Source organism: Aquarana catesbeiana, unplaced genomic scaffold (assembly GCF_042186555.1).
Source record: "Aquarana catesbeiana isolate 2022-GZ unplaced genomic scaffold, ASM4218655v1 unanchor236, whole genome shotgun sequence".
NCBI classification, from domain to species: domain Eukaryota; kingdom Metazoa; phylum Chordata; class Amphibia; order Anura; family Ranidae; genus Aquarana; species Aquarana catesbeiana.
Genome location: NW_027362664.1, coordinates 2,046,108 through 2,062,060, shown reverse-complemented (window position 1 = coordinate 2,062,060; position 15,953 = coordinate 2,046,108). Strand labels below are relative to the sequence as shown.

The 15,953-nt window shown below is 43.2% G+C and overlaps 1 protein-coding gene across 1 annotated transcript in view; it reads left to right on the top strand.

Moving 5' to 3' along the window:
* LOC141121983 (uncharacterized) overlaps positions 1-15,953 on the top strand; it is a 289,647-nt gene that overhangs the window by 83,722 nt on the left and 189,972 nt on the right. Inside the window, 1 exon segment of the mRNA XM_073611768.1 lies at positions 7,548-7,855. Coding sequence (XP_073467869.1) covers positions 7,548-7,855 — 308 coding nt within the window.

Genomic DNA, 15,953 nt, shown 5'->3' with positions numbered 1-15,953 from the left:
AAGTGTGTCTGATACAATTAATGTTTTATTACATATTCAGAGTGGAAACCTCAGGGATGATAATACGAATATTAAAGAAGAGTATAAAGAGGAGGATGAGGAGTATGGAGTGATGGAGTTTTCAGAAGGACACAAGGATATGATGGAGCCTCCTAATACCAGGAACCCACCAGAGAGATGTCCCCATCCTCTGTATTCCCGGGATTCCACACAGGAAGGTCACACCATCCCTCACCATTATCAGGTAGATGAGGAACAATCACTGATAGTATCATTAGGATCTGTACATTATCTGCATTGTTACAATTGATGTCATTTTTATTATATATTCAGAGCGGAAACCTGAGAGATTCTAAAGTTGAGGTGAAAGAAGAAGAGACTTATGTGAGCAAACATCAGCAGTCTATGGAGGAGGATGGAATATTGAGGCTAATTCTAGAGGACGGCACTCTTACAGAGATCAGCACAGGTGGGTCATTAACACTAAATACATTCCTCCACCCATACTGCTCACTGATTGGTCCAGAGTAGGGTGGGGACTGGGTGATATCAGCCTGTAATCCCCTGGTCACTTTCCTGAGCTGTGTTCCCCGTCCTGTATTCCTGTATTTCTCTCGGATAATCTTCCTTCTCTGTGCTGCAGACACAATTTATGGATTTAGACTGGATTTATGGAGATTCTGGGGTTCAGCTGGTAGTCACAATGTTCATTTTCACCATAGGAGTTACTAGACCTAGACACCTGGGGTATGTGCTTTGGGTCTTCTGCCCCATACCCGGGTATGGCAAGATGTCCGACAGAACAATCCCCCCAGGATTACTTGCTCTGTTATTTGCTGGCTGTGCCGGGTGGAGGGATATGTCTGTATAGTCTCAGACCCAAGTCACTGAGTGCAGTCTCAGGAGATGGGAGGCAGCGGTGTGGGACCATTTGTGTAAACATTTAATCTTCCACTGATCACTGAATACCAATATTATGAGTCCTGACCCTTACACTGTATAATTTATATTGTACATTGCATACTCCTGACCCCTGCACTATATACTTAACACGGGGGGTGAATAGAGAACAAGAAGAGAGCATCAATAGAGATGTCATCCCCAATAAATAACTGTGGTTGTAATAATTGCTGAGTAAAGGCCCATAGGGCTTCTGTGAAAAAATAAAGTGTATCAGCAAAGTGACTACACAATGAATGATTGGTGAAGATATGAAAACCATTACCAAAAGGAAGAAAGATTCCACTGATTGCTGAATACCAATATTAGAGTCCTGACCTCTGCACTATATAATTTATATTGTACATTACATACTCCTGACCCCTACACTATATAATCTATGTTGTACATTACATACTCCTGACACCTGCACTATATACTAAAGAGAGAGGAGGGAAGGGGAATGGCGGAGGGTTGGAACTTTATATGAAGCACACCACCAGGACCACATGAATCAATTAGTATATATCATTTAATGGTACACATGAATGCATGTGGGACAATAAATTGCATATAATAAATAACATGAAATAAATACACACATATATATATATATATATATATATATATATATATATATATATATATATATATATACACACACACACACATATAAGTGTTCCTACATAGTACATGGTATATATTAAAAATGTATTAAATGTAATCAATCTTGCATATAGACATGATTGATTGCACACATGATATTATAAAATTGTTTCAAAATTCTTCAAGGTAGTCTCATAGTAGACACATAGTAGCTGTGACAATGCATTGATAGAAAGCTCTACACACGTTTCGTGGATAACTTCCGCTCATCAGGAGAAAATGCGATATAGGTATGTCTGTAATGAAATATAAATGCTAAATAGTATAGTAACTAAAAATAACAGGAAGAGGGGGATCCACATCAGAAATCCAACACTCTTACCTATAAGTAAGCTACAGTATTCAACAACATGGGTAGTATTGGTAGCTGGAGGCTTTATGGGAACATCATTCCCGGAAACTGAGGTGGCGATAATAACGGCAACACGGGGGGTGAACAGAGAACAAGAAGTGAGCATCAATAGAGATGTCACCCCCAATAAATAACTGTGGTTGTAATAAGGGCTGAGTAAAGACCCATAGGGCTTCTGTGAAAAAATAAAGTGTATCAGCAAAGTGACTACACAATGATTGATTGGGGAAGATATGAAAACCATTACCAAAAGGAAGAGAGCTTTCACTGATTGCTCAATACCAATATTATGAGTCCTGACCTCTGCACTATATAAATTATATTGTAGATTACATACTCCTGACCCCTGCACTATATACTCTATGTTGTACATTACATTATTCTGATACTATAAAATCCTCAATGTTGTATCCTATATAATAAGTTGTACATTACATAGTCCTGACTTTTTTTTGCACCCATTTCCTATCAGATGGACATTTTATATCTGATGATTTGATTGGAGCACAAACATTTACATGTTGATAATAATGTGATAACATCCTCAAACTTTGAAACGCCAAAAAGTGATAATGAGGGAGGAGTCAATAACCCAATGATGGTGGTCTTCAGTAGGGATGGGCTATCTGTTTGGGTGGAACATCAGCTGTTCGCCCGTTTGCCGAATATAGAACAATTTGGGGTGTTCGTGGCAAATTCGAAAGCCTCAGAACACCCTTTAAAAGTCTATGGGAGAAATCAAAAGTGCTAATTTTAAAGGTTAATATACAAGTTATTGCCATAAAAAGTGTTTGGGGACCCGGGTCCTGCCCCAGGGGACATGTATTAATCCAAAAAAAGTTTTAAAAACAGCCGTTTTTCGGGAGCAGTGATTTTAATAATGCTTAAAGTGAAAAAATAAAAGTGAAATATTCCTTTAAATTTCGTACTTGGGGGGTGTCTATAGTATGCCTGTAAAGTGGCGCATGTTTCCCACGTTTACAAAAGTCTGAGAGCAAAATGACATTTCTAAAGGATAAAAAAGTCATTTAAAAGTACTAGCGGTAGCGCCGGCTGCTATAATGAATTGTCGGGTCTCTGCAAAACTCATAAAGGTCATTGAAAAAAATGGCCTGGGATTCCCCCACAGTGCATTACCGGGCCCTTTGGGTCTGGTATGAATATTAAGGGGAATCCCAAACCAAAATTTTAAAAAAAAATGGCGTAGGGGTCCCCCTCAAAATCCATACCAGACCCTTCAGGTCTGGTATGGATTTTAAGGGGAACCCCGCGCCAAAATTTAAAAAAAAATGGCGTGGGGTCCCCCTAAAAATCCATACCAGACCCTTATCCAGGCACGCAACCTGGCAGGCTGCAAGAAAAAGAGGGGGGACGAGAGAGCGCCCCCCCTCCTGAACCGTACCAGGCCACATGCTCTCAACATGGGAAGGATGTCCCCATGTTGATGGGGATAAGGGCCTCATCCCCACAACCCTTGCCCGGTGGTTGTGGGGGTCTGCGGGCGGGGGGCTTATCGGAATCTTATTTAATGTCTTCTTCTTTCCCCACTTCTTCTTCCATCTTCTTCTGGTCTTCATTTGGTTTTCTTCCTCCATCTTGTTCTTCCCCTGCTTCTTCCTCCGATCCTTTGCTTCTTCCTTCGGTGTTCTTGTCCGCATCTTCGTCCGGCTTCTTCTTCCTCGCTACGATCTTCGGACAATCCCCATCCATGGGAGGTTCCCGCTGTGTGACGCTTCTGTTCTTCTGACAGTTCTTATATAACTGAGGGTGGGGCCACCCGGTGACCACGCCCCCCTCTGACGCACGGGGACTTCCCTATGGCTTTCCCCGTGATGTCAGAGAGGGGCGGGGTCACCGGTTACATAACGCCCTCAGTTATATAAGAACTGTCAGAAGAACAGAAGCGTCGCACAGCAGGAACCTCCCATAGATGCGGATCGTCCGAAGAACGTAGCGGGGAAGAAGAAGCCGGAGGAAGATGCGGTCAGGAAGACTGAAGGAAGAAGCAGAGGATCGGAGGAAGAAGCACAGGAAGACCAGAAGATGGAAGAAGTAGCGGGGAAAGATGAAGACATTAATAAAGGAATTGTCAAAAAATGGCTATTGTCTTTTTTAACATTTTTGACACTTTTTTTGTGAAATAGTAGAGGTACATTACCATTTCACACAGGGGGGCAGGATCTGGGGGTCACCTTGTTAAATGGGGCTTCCAGATTCTGATAAGCCCCCCGCCCGCATACCCCCACAACCACCGGGCAAGGGTTGTGGGGATGAGGCCATGCTCCCTGTGTTGAGGGCATGTGGGAGGGCCTGAAGAGCCTGGTATGGAATTTGGGGAGACCCCGCGCATTTTTTTTTTAAATTTTGGTTCAGGGTTCCCCTTAATATTCATACCAGACCCAAAGGGCCTGGTAATGCACTGTGGGGGAATCCCAGGCCGTTTTTTTCATTGACTTTTATGAGTATTACCGCTAGTACTTTTAAATGACTTTTTTTCCTTTAGAAATGTTATTTTGCTGTCAGACTGTTCTAAACATGGGAAACGTGCCCCTTTACAGGCATACTATAGACACCCCCCAGGTACAAAATTTAAAGGAATATTTCACTTTTATTGTTTCACTTTAAGCATTTTTAAAATCACTACTCCCGAAAAAACGTCTGTTTTTAAAACTTTTTTTTTGCATTGATCCTTGTCCCCTGGGGCAGGACCCAGGTCCCCAAACACTTTTTATGACAATAACTTGCATATTAACCCTTTAAAATTAGCACTTTTGATTATTCATGTTTGTGTCCCATAGACTTTAATGGTGTTCGCGTGTTCAAACAAATTTTTTGCCTGTTCGCATGTTCTGCTGCGAACCGAACAGGGGGGTGTTTGGCTCATCCCTTGTCTTCAGGATCAGTCCAGTCTTCATCTTGGTTGTTCTCCCCCCATCCTCACTCTCTGACCTCTGGTGGGGCTCAGCCCCGCTGTTATTCATGACTAAATCATGGACTAAATAAGGAAGTGCAGGACTTCTTGTGTTGGGAAGATGGCAATGAGTGAAAGAGGGGGGTGGGGACACTCATCCTATAATCCCTTCATCACTGTCACTCCTATAAAAGACAGTTCTCGTTGTTTCCTCACTCTCTGACTAAGGTCCATGAATAAAGAAATTAACTGGTAGGAGATTCAGAGATGTAGGGCTGAAACAACTAATCAATTATAATCGATTATGAAAATAGTTGTCATAATCCATTCGTTGGTCAGTCGATTAATTGGCCTGCATACAGGATGCATTATTTCTTTACATATCAGAAAATACAGCTCAGTACACTATCCATACATGTCAGTAAATGCCTGAGAACTTGAATGTGTGAGGAACAATATTTCATGGGGCATGTAGTTCCGGGCAAGAAAAAGAAGCAAGTGATTCTAAAGGCAGACCTTTACCTTTCTATAGGGGAACTCTATACTATACTTTGCAACTTCCTATAGGGGAACTCTATACTATACGGCTTCTGATAGGGGCACTCTGAAGGCAGGAGGAGCCAGAAGTGAGGGGAGGGGGTCCAGAAGAGGAGAATAAGGGCTGCTCTGTGCAAACCCTTTACACAGAGCAGGTAAGTATGACAAGTTTAAAAAAAAAAAGAAATACAACATTTGCAATGACTTTAAGGTCTCTGTGCAGGGAAGATCAGCATCTGACCCCAGAGAAGGTGGAGGCTGATAGACTGGAGGTGATAGAAGACATTACTATTATATAAAGTAAAAGTTTACTAGTATTGTGCATTATATATAAAATTATTATATCCATGAAAAAAAAGTTTCAGCTTTCAGTATTACTTTAATATAAAAGTTTTTTTCCCCCTCTAACCTCCATATATCTTCATGTGTGACTCCCAGGTAAAATCCCCATATATCCTACTTCTGGGTATATTTATTATTATATATATGATATAAGATATATATTACTTTCACTATTTCACAGTATAAATGAATCCCTTATGCCGCGTACACACGGTCGGAATTTTGGCACCGCAAAAGACCGGGGAGATTTTTTTGTCGGAAAATGCGACCGTGTCTATGCTCCATCGGTCTTTTGCTGGCGGAATTCCAGCCAGCAAAAGACCGAGAGCATGCTCTTAATTTTTCGGTTGGGAAAAGTTCCTATCCGAAAACGCGATTGTCTGTGGCAATTCTGACCCGCAAAATCCCTACGCATGCTCAGAAACAATTTGACGCATGCTCGGAAGCATTGAACGTCATTTTCTCGGCTCGTCATAGTGTTGTACGTCACCATGTTCTTGACAGTCGTAATTTCAGCGAACTTTTGCGTGACCGTGTGGTTGCAAGGCAAACTTGAGCAGAATCCCGTCGGAAAAGCCGTCATAACTTTTTCCGACAAGAAAACCGATCGTGTGTACGCGGCATTATAGTAGTGATTATCTGCTGTTTTTGTAATATAAAGGACTATTTTTTTTAACCCCATCATAACAGATGATTAAACAAAATCATGCTGCTGCTACTAAATGTCCTATGCTGGCCATACACGGATCGATATTTGGACGAGAATATTCACACAAATATTTGTATGGAAATTATTTATACATTCGATGAATGGACGAGTGTAGTTCAAAAATTCCACTTGCTTTTAACATTCAATTATAAAATGAATGTAACTTCTGACCACAAACCACATACACGATGTGAAAATTTGTTCGATGGAGAAAAGTTTTCTGTTCTGCTCCTTAGAATTTTCCCGTCACTGTGATGGAAAATGAACGCCGATTTGACCCACTAATGGTTAGAAAATTGGATGAATGTTTTTTTGAAAGAAAAATGAGTTTGTGTACGGCCAGCATAAGTGACATCAGGTGCAGGGAGCTTGTACCCACCTACCTGTCTATGACAAGGGAGTCTGTCATCCATCATAATATATTACACTCCTGTCTGATCATCTGCAAAACAGCGTTTTACCTCTTTTTTATATTTTAATAATGTTGATCTCTGATTCTGATATGTAGCAGATTCTCCCTCTAATAATACATCTGTCTGTCTGTTATTCTCAGAGTGGATTAAATATCCAACTATATATCTGGATATTTATATTTACCGCTGTATATAGATATTCAAGAATATTAACTAAATTATACACCAATCTTTTTTTGAAGTTTTTATCCAATTAGTTGATCGAAACAATAATCATCCATCTAATCAATTCTGAAAATAATCATTAGTTGTCGCCCTACAGAGGACCCATTTACTAGTTACCTTGAGGGGGGAATTGTAGGATCCTCAGAGACAAAGCTGCCTGATGTGGGCGGAGTCCTGGTTTAGGGGAACCAATCTGCTCATGTCTAATAATAATCTTTTTATTTCTATTTTAGTAGATGGACGGGAGATGAGGAAAACCTCAGAGGATTGTCTCACTTTGTCTCCAGACTGTAAAGTAGAAGATGAGGACATCACACAGTATAGTCCAGGAGAAAACCCGACTACCTCAAATGTCCATCCGGCACCACACAGTGTAGATGGACCATCGTATTCCTCTTATCCTGAGGAACCTCAGACTGTGATGGACAGTGCCGTCCTTCTAACAGATAACAGCTTTTCCTGTACGGAGTGCGGGAAGTGTTTTTTACGGAAGTCCCATCTTTACAGACATCAGAGATCTCACACAGGGGAGAAGCCGTATTCCTGTCCTGAGTGCGGGAAATGTTTTTCACAGAAGTTCCATCTTCACACACATCAGAGATCTCACACGGGGGAGAAACCGTATTCCTGTACTGAGTGCGAGAAGTGTTTCAATTCTAAATCCAATCTTATTGTGCATAAAAGATCTCACACGGGGGAGAAGCCGTATTCCTGTCCTGAGTGCGGGAAATGTTTTTCACGAAAGTCCCATCTTTTCACACATCAGAGATTTCACACGGGGGAGAAGCCGCATTCCTGTCCTGAGTGCGGGAAATGTTTTTCAGTGAAGTCCCATCTTTCCACACATCAGAGATCTCACACGGGGGAGAAGCCGCATTCCTGTCCTGAGTGCGGGAAATGTTTTTCACGAAAGTCCAGTCTTTCCAGACATCAGAGATCTCACACGGGGGAGAAGCCGTATTCCTGTCCTAAGTGAGGGAATTGTTCCTCACTGAAGTCCTGTCTTCCTGTACATCAGGGATCCCACACAACCCTCGAGGTGTATTAGTGCCTTGAGTGCGAGAAATGTCTTCTATATGAATGTTGCTGGACATCACAGCTACCATGTGGGGAAGAAGCACACCCTGATATACACCTCAGATATACTCCATGGCTGATCTTCATCATGTAAGAAACAGTTCCAGGGGTGTGGATATTTTTTGAAAAAAAGACTTGTCCGAGGGACTAAATTAAGGTCCCAATCTCCTTGTCCCTTATGACAATCTGCTTGTACCTTATGATAATCTCCTCATCTCTTATGACAATCTCCTCCTCCCTTATGACAATCTCCTCGTCTCTTATGACAATCTCCTCGTCTCTTATGACAATCTCCTCGTCTCTTATGACAATCTCTTCGTCTCTTATGACAATCTCTTCGTCTCTTATGACAATCTCTTCGTCTCTTATGATAATCTCCTTGTCCCTTATGACAATCTCCTTGTCTCTTATGACAATCTTCTTGTCTCTTATGACAATCTCCTCGTCTCTTATGACAATCTCCTTGTCTCTTATGACAATCTCCTCGTCTCTTATGACAATCTCCTCGTCTCTTATGACAATCTCCTCGTCTCTTATGACAATCTCCTCGTCCCTTATGACAATCTCCTCGTCCCTTATGACAATCTCCTCGTCTCTTATGACAATCTCCTCGTCTCTTATGACAATCTCCTCGTCCCTTATGACAATCTCCTACAATCTCCTCGTCCCTTATGACAATCTCCTCCTTCCTCATCTACCAGAGAGCTCAGCAGCGGTGTGGGAGTTCACTGAAAACTACAAGCGTCATCGGCAACGGACAGAACTCTGTGAATGAATGGCACGGCCGCGCTCTTTTCATAAAGTGACAGCCGGTACGGGGAACTTCTCCCCGCATTACTGTCACACAGAGGACTCGGATCACTGAGCCGCTACAGGAACATGTAACATGTTCTCGAAGGTGAACTTATCCTTTAACCCTTTCACTGCCAGAGCCAGTTTTGCAGCCCCCCCCCCCCCCCCATGTTTAACCCCTTCAATACCGGACACTTTTCCCCGCTTCCTGCCCAATTTTCATCTGTCAGCGCTCTCACGCTTTGAATTACAATTGCACGGTCATCTAACACTGTACCCATATGACATTTTTATCTTTTTTTCCCACAAATAGAGCTTTATTTTGGTGGTATTTGAACATCACTGGGGTTTTTATTTTTTGTGCTACAAATAAAATAAGGCAGGAAATTTAAAAAAAAATGATTTATTTGTTTCTGTTGTAAAATTTTGTAAATGTATATTTTGTAAGTTTTCTCCTTCACTGCTGGACACTGATAAGGAGGTACTGATTGGCATTACTGATGGGCACTGATTGGCATCACTGGTGGTCATCACTGGCGATCATCACTGACTTGTCTGTACTGATAATCAATCCTGAATATCAGTGCAAATCCCTCCTGTCAGGAGATCCGCTGATTGGCTCTCCTCTACTCGCACCTTGTCAGCATGAATAAAGGAAAGCCGATAACCGGCACTTCCTGGTTACCATGTAATTAGCTTTTATTGGACACAGCTGATCACATGGTAAAGAGCCTACATCATAGGCTCTTTACCAAGATTGGAGATGTGGTGTGTCAGAGCGACACACTGCACCACCGATCGCCAAGCGTCCGATCGGATTATTCTTCTGGAATGTCAAATGACATCCACTCAGGATAATGGAACCCCCGTCTGGCGGTCATTTGGCTATAGGCCGGGCGGAAAGAAATTAAAAAATAATTTTAGGCCTCGAGATTATATAAAACCCCAAAAAACATGATATTTTTTCTGAAAGCAGACACCCTAGAGAGTAAAATAGTGGTAGTTCCAATTTTTTTATGTCACATGATATTACCTCAAAAGTCTAGGAAACGCTAAATTTTAGTAAAAAAAAAAAAAAAAACAAATTTCATTTTAGGGGCACAAAAAACACAATAAATCACCCAATTTTTTGGTAAAATATAAAAGCCGAGGTTGCACTGAGTAACTAGATGCCAAACATGTCAAACCTTAAATTTGTGTGCGCCTGTGAAATGGTGACAATCTTCAGTACTCTATATTTTCTATAGGCAACACATTAAACGCCCCCTATAGGTCATCAGTTTAGTGTTACGGAGAAGGTCTGGTGATAGAGATATTGCTCTGATTCTGGCCTGCGTGGTGATTTGTAATGTGTATCACAATCAATGTTTTCAGCTGTAGGTACCCAATGTGTGAGTTTATGTTTGTACATGTGTATATGGGGGGCGGGCCACATATTTTTTTTGGGGGGGAGGGTTTATGTGCCTGAGTTTAAATTTAATTTTGTTCAATTTAAATGTAAATATTCAATTTCTACATTACCACAGCCAAATCCTATAAGGTCTTTGTCTCACCTCATCATATTGATAAGGTCTTTGTCTTACCCAGAACAGCCATGAGGCAAATGTCTGGTCCTGATTACTTGCACCATGCCATTTAATGTGGGACCCATGGTGGGAGAAAAAGCACCTCTAGTTAAGTATTCTTGTTATATTTTCTAATATTATCTGTATCTGTCATTACTTTTAATAAGTGTTATACTTTTAAGTATTTGAGTGATCTCTCTTTGCACATATGAAATAAAAACCGTAAAAGAACTTAAGATATTATGTGACTGTAAAAAAACAAAGGAAGAGAGACCAGAGAACATCCACTCGTTGATCATCTCGAGCTAGAATAAACCCGGAAGTGATATATATTAGGTCAATTCTGGGTTCAGTGCTATCATTCCTGCTGTGGTTGGAGAAGCTGTAAATGGAGTATGATCTGCTCTCCATTATCTTCAGTAGAGGGCGGGAGAGACACGAGGGGTCTGATAGACTCCTAATGTCTCATTAAAGAGAACCCACCAGGGGAGTGTGGCTTGATGGCGGAGTGAGCAGTCGCATAAGAAAACGGCTTCCGGCTCCAGACTACAATTCTGCCATTATCCTGAGTCCATTCTCCTCAAAAAAGGCACCATTCCCTTCCCCACGGCTGTGGGCATACACCAGAACCATCATGATGGTCAAATATGGACCGCCCGCACCTCCATCCACGGCAGAGCAGCTCGTTAGATTCCGGCGGCAAGATGGCGCTGAGACCACAGCCAGGCAGACAAGCACGCTGCAGCCTTCCTCCTCCACTGCTCAGGACTCTGTTACATGGGTAAGTGACACAGCCCACCTAAATGGACCCTTTGTCACCCCAAGACCCCTTAGTGAGTGCTGAAAGCTTCCAGGCCTCTGATCTACCTCAAGCTAAGCCCACACTAGCTGCTATCATGCTGGCTATACAGGACTGCCAGGCCTCACTCACTGCTCAGATAGATACAATCCGCATAGACTTTTCACTCCTGAAACAAGATATTCAAAATCTGCGTGATAGAACAGGGGTGGCAGAGGAACATATTAGCTCCCTGGAAGATACTGTACACTCCTTATCTGTCTTGGTGCATGATACTACAAGTGAGCTGGCAACCATCCACTCTAAACTTGATGACTTAGAAAACCACTTACGCAGGAATAGCCTTCACTTTGTGGGATTATCTGAACGATCGGAAGGATCCCGCCCTGAAAAGTTCCTATACTCTTGGTTACAGGACATTTTTGGCACTAATGCCCCATCCTTCTCGTATGTAATTGAGCGTAAGCACCGTACCCCTCCACGCCCTCTACCCGCAGGGGCCCCTCCATGCTCCATTATTGCATGAATACTTAACTTTCAAGACAAGATTGCCATACTTCGCCTTGCCAGGGAAAAAGGGCCGCTCAAATACAATGGCAACATTATCTCTGTATATCCTGACTTCTCAGCTGAAGTCCAACGCCAACGTATTTCTTTTGCAGCCGTGAAAGCCTGATTGCGTACTGAAGGTTTGCAATATGCTATGCTCTTCCTTGCCAAGCTGTGGGTCAGCCATGATGGCAAAGCCCTATTTTACACCAACCCCAAAGAAGATATGGCGTAGCTGAATGATCATTATGGAGTTGCACCCAGACACAGAGGCGACTGAACATTGCTACTGGCTCCTAGAGTTCCTCTTTGACCCCCTGCTATGGATCTTCCAGATCTACATGCCGAGATTGTGCACTCGTGCACTGTCCCTACTTAGGTGCTTTCTCACCCCCTGATGGCTGCTGCTTCCCCCCCGTGGCCCGCTGGGGCAATTCCATATAGTGCCTGGCCCTTTTTTTCTACTTTGCTCTCTTTATGCCTTTGACTACTACAATCCTTGAAGTATAGGGTGGCACAGTGTCGTTTATGCCTTCCCCTGCCCGCAGTGGAACTTTCTCCTACACAGGACTTTTTATATATAAAATATTTTTTTTTTACTGTTGAGAGCCTCATTGGAACCCATACAACCCCCATACTAGTTGGTGGGGTGGCCACAGGACAGTTCTAACCTCATCTGAGAGTCTTTTTGTTTTGATTGTTTCCCCCTTGTTTAGGGATCCGAAGCTCACTATGTTTGGGATGGCTGAGCGGGGAGAGTGGAACAGGGTTCTATATGGACTGTCTTCAATGTTTTTTTTGTTGCCTTTTGGCTGTTTTTTTTCAATCTGGTTTTTCATTCATTTTTATTCTTTATTCTGATCTAACACTCTGATCTACAACTCTGATCTACCACTCAAAAGGCCAATAAACTGGTACCGTATGAAGTACTCTGAGCTGGATTTAGTAATCAGCTGTCCGACGGGAAGATGTTGGTGATAATCTCGGGCCTCTCTGGGATGAATTGGAGGATGACATGCGACGTCTCTGTCTGTGTTGCCGGGACCGCGGGGTCATTTCTTGCTGACTTGGGATTCATGGATTTGGCTGTATGAATGAGCTGAACCAGTCTGGAATGGATACTACTGGAATGCCCAAGGTGTCACAGAACGCTTGGAGCTCTGTTGGTGTGCACAAGAAGGCTGTGTGGTTGCCTACCATTGCTGTCAAGCAGAAGGGGAATTTCCAGCTATATGTAATGTGCCTGTCTCTTAAAACATTAAGCAGAGGGCGTAATGCTCTTCTGTGTTGTAGTGTGATGGCCCATAAATCTTGAAAGATCTGAACGGGGTGGTCATCATGTAGCTGCCCTAGGTTGCGTGCATGGCACAAGATATCCTCCTTCTGAGTGAAGCTGCATACTACATCCCTAGGTGGGTCAGGGTCACGGCCTCTAGGTCTCAGCACCCTGTGACAGCGCTCCATGTCTATGGGGGCATCTGGTGGTCTGCCCAGCAATATGTTGCAAAGTGCCCATACTACCTGCTGTAACTGAGGTCCTTCCACTGATTCCGGGATCCCCCTGAATCTTAAGTTTCATCTCCGGCCTCTGTTATCATGGTCCTCAATGTGACAATGCATGTCAATCAGGTGCTGAGCATGAACGCTGGTCACTTGTTGCACTTATTCTATGGTGGCTCCATGTGTCATGGCCGCTGCCCCCATGTGGTCAGGGCAGGAGGCCACAGCTCTAAGCTCCGTTTTGAGATCCGCGATGGCCGCTGAAAGCGTGCTTTTGATATCCATCGCTACTAGTTGCAGGTCTGCCAGATTGAGGAACGGTGGAGGCTGGGGACTAGGAGCGGCTGCACTTGGCTGTCCCGTGGAATCCAGTGTGCCGGCTTGACTCACCGTAGCTCCATCTGAAGCCTGCCTGGAGGCCTGCGAGTCAGCTTGCTGGGTCCGGAATAGAGCCGGAATAGTGCGGCTGAGCTGCGTGGTTAGGTCCGTCTGTGATTGGGTGAGTGAGGAGCTTCTTCCAGCCATCTCCCACCTCTGTCAGGGAAGCCAGTTTGCCTATGGTAGCTTAATTTGCAGCCTTAGCCATCAGAGCACACAAGCTAAGCTGCCATCACGGTCCTGTGCTAGGCCACGCCCCCCGGATGCTTTTTAACATCTTTAATATACAAATATTTTACTCACTGAGTTTTCAGCTTCAGCTTTTCAGTGAATGTGTGACTTGAAGTACTATGCCTTAATGACTGAATATCACTGTTGATTAAGCCAATTTGTGGACTGAGCCACCCAAACAGCAGTGTGTAGATTTCTGGTACCTTCATAATGGCATCATTTATACCCTGGACTTCCATTAATATACATATTTTTGGGAAGTTCTACATTGCTCATATGGGAATAATCATACACATTGTGGACTGCCTTTCCCATGGAAGACAGAGTATGGATCAGTTCATATGGGTACACAGTTCTGGTCCCATATTCCAGCTGACCTAGTGGTTTAGTGCAGGTCCATCACACACACGGGCAACATCTGGGGAGTCTGTTCCACGGTAGTGGTCTCAGCCGTGCTGTCCCAGCTCCTAGGGGAGGTTTTAGGTAGGATCACTGGGGGTTAGGTATTAGTGAAGGGGGGTACTGTCTCAGAAGTGGGATGATTTCTGCAATCTAGAAGGGTACGGCAATATAGAGGGACACTGCACTTTATTGGAGACAGCCATAATGCACCACATGCACATCGCTATGCTGTTTCTTTAATAAATTAATTTTGAGAGTAAGCCTGTGGGTGTTCATGTTTTTCCTTTTATTTTTATTTTTTATTTTCTGAATAATATGCATTGTGAATACACCCTGCCCAAATGACGGGTGGCACTCCAATTTAAATAATATCAGACTCACAGTCAAATTTGTATTTTTATTTTATTATAAATGATTAAGATAAGCCTCATTGTTGTTCTCAGTGGATAAAATAATTCCCCATTGTTAGTGTCAGTGATTAATATAAGCCCCATTGTTAGTGTCAGTGATTAATATAAGCCCCATTGTTTGTGTCAGTAAGATAAAAAATAAGTTCCATTGTTGGTGTCAGTTAGATAAAATAAGTTCCATTGTTGGTGTCAGTTAGATAAAATAAGCTCCATTGTTGGTGTCAGTTAGATAAAATAAGCCCCACTTTCAGTATCAGTGATATTAAATAAGTATTATGCTCCGTACACACGGTCGGATTTTCCGACGGAAAATGTGCGATCGGAGCGTGTTGTCGGAAATTCCGACCGTGTGTGGGCTCCATCTGACTTTTTCCATCTGATTTTCTGACACACAAAGTTTGAGAGCAGGCTATAAAATTTTCCGACAACAAAATCCGTTGTCAGAATTTCCGATCGTGTGTACACAAATCCGACGCACAAAGTGCCACGCATGCTCAGAATCAATAAAGAGATGAAAGCTATAGACCCGACATACGTGTTTTACATCACCGTGCTCAGAATGATCGGATTTTCCGACAACTTTGTGTGACCGTGTGTATGCAAGACAAGTTTGAGCCAACATCCGTCGGAAAAAATCCTAGGATTTTGTTGTCGGAATGTCCGATCAATGTCCGACCGTGTGTACGGGGCATTATTGTTGGTGTCAGTGAGAATAAAGTGTAACCCCAGCCCAGAACTGGTGGTCAGTGGTGGTATTTACCTGATCACACACTCCTGCTGCCTCTCTGCTGATGTCGGAGTTCTACTTTCACCATCAGAAAGGAGATCACTGCTCCCCACAGTCGGCTATAATTGCAGTGCCTGGTGATGGGACCCAGAGAGTGTTTCAGCTGTCATCCCCTCACTGACACTCTGCACTCTGAGTCCTGGAACCTGTGAGATGAGGACATGATATCACTGTACCTACAATCCCGGGACTGTCCTACATCAACTTGGAACACTTGGCAACGATGACAAGGCCGTGTTCACACTGCAAGATATTTCTCGGCTGCAGTTACCCTGAGAGCCACAAGGCTTCTAGACAGGAAGTCTCCAGTGGAAGACAGGAAGTGATGTCAGGTATAAATAGAAAGTTCTTTGTGGTACAAAGTAGAGA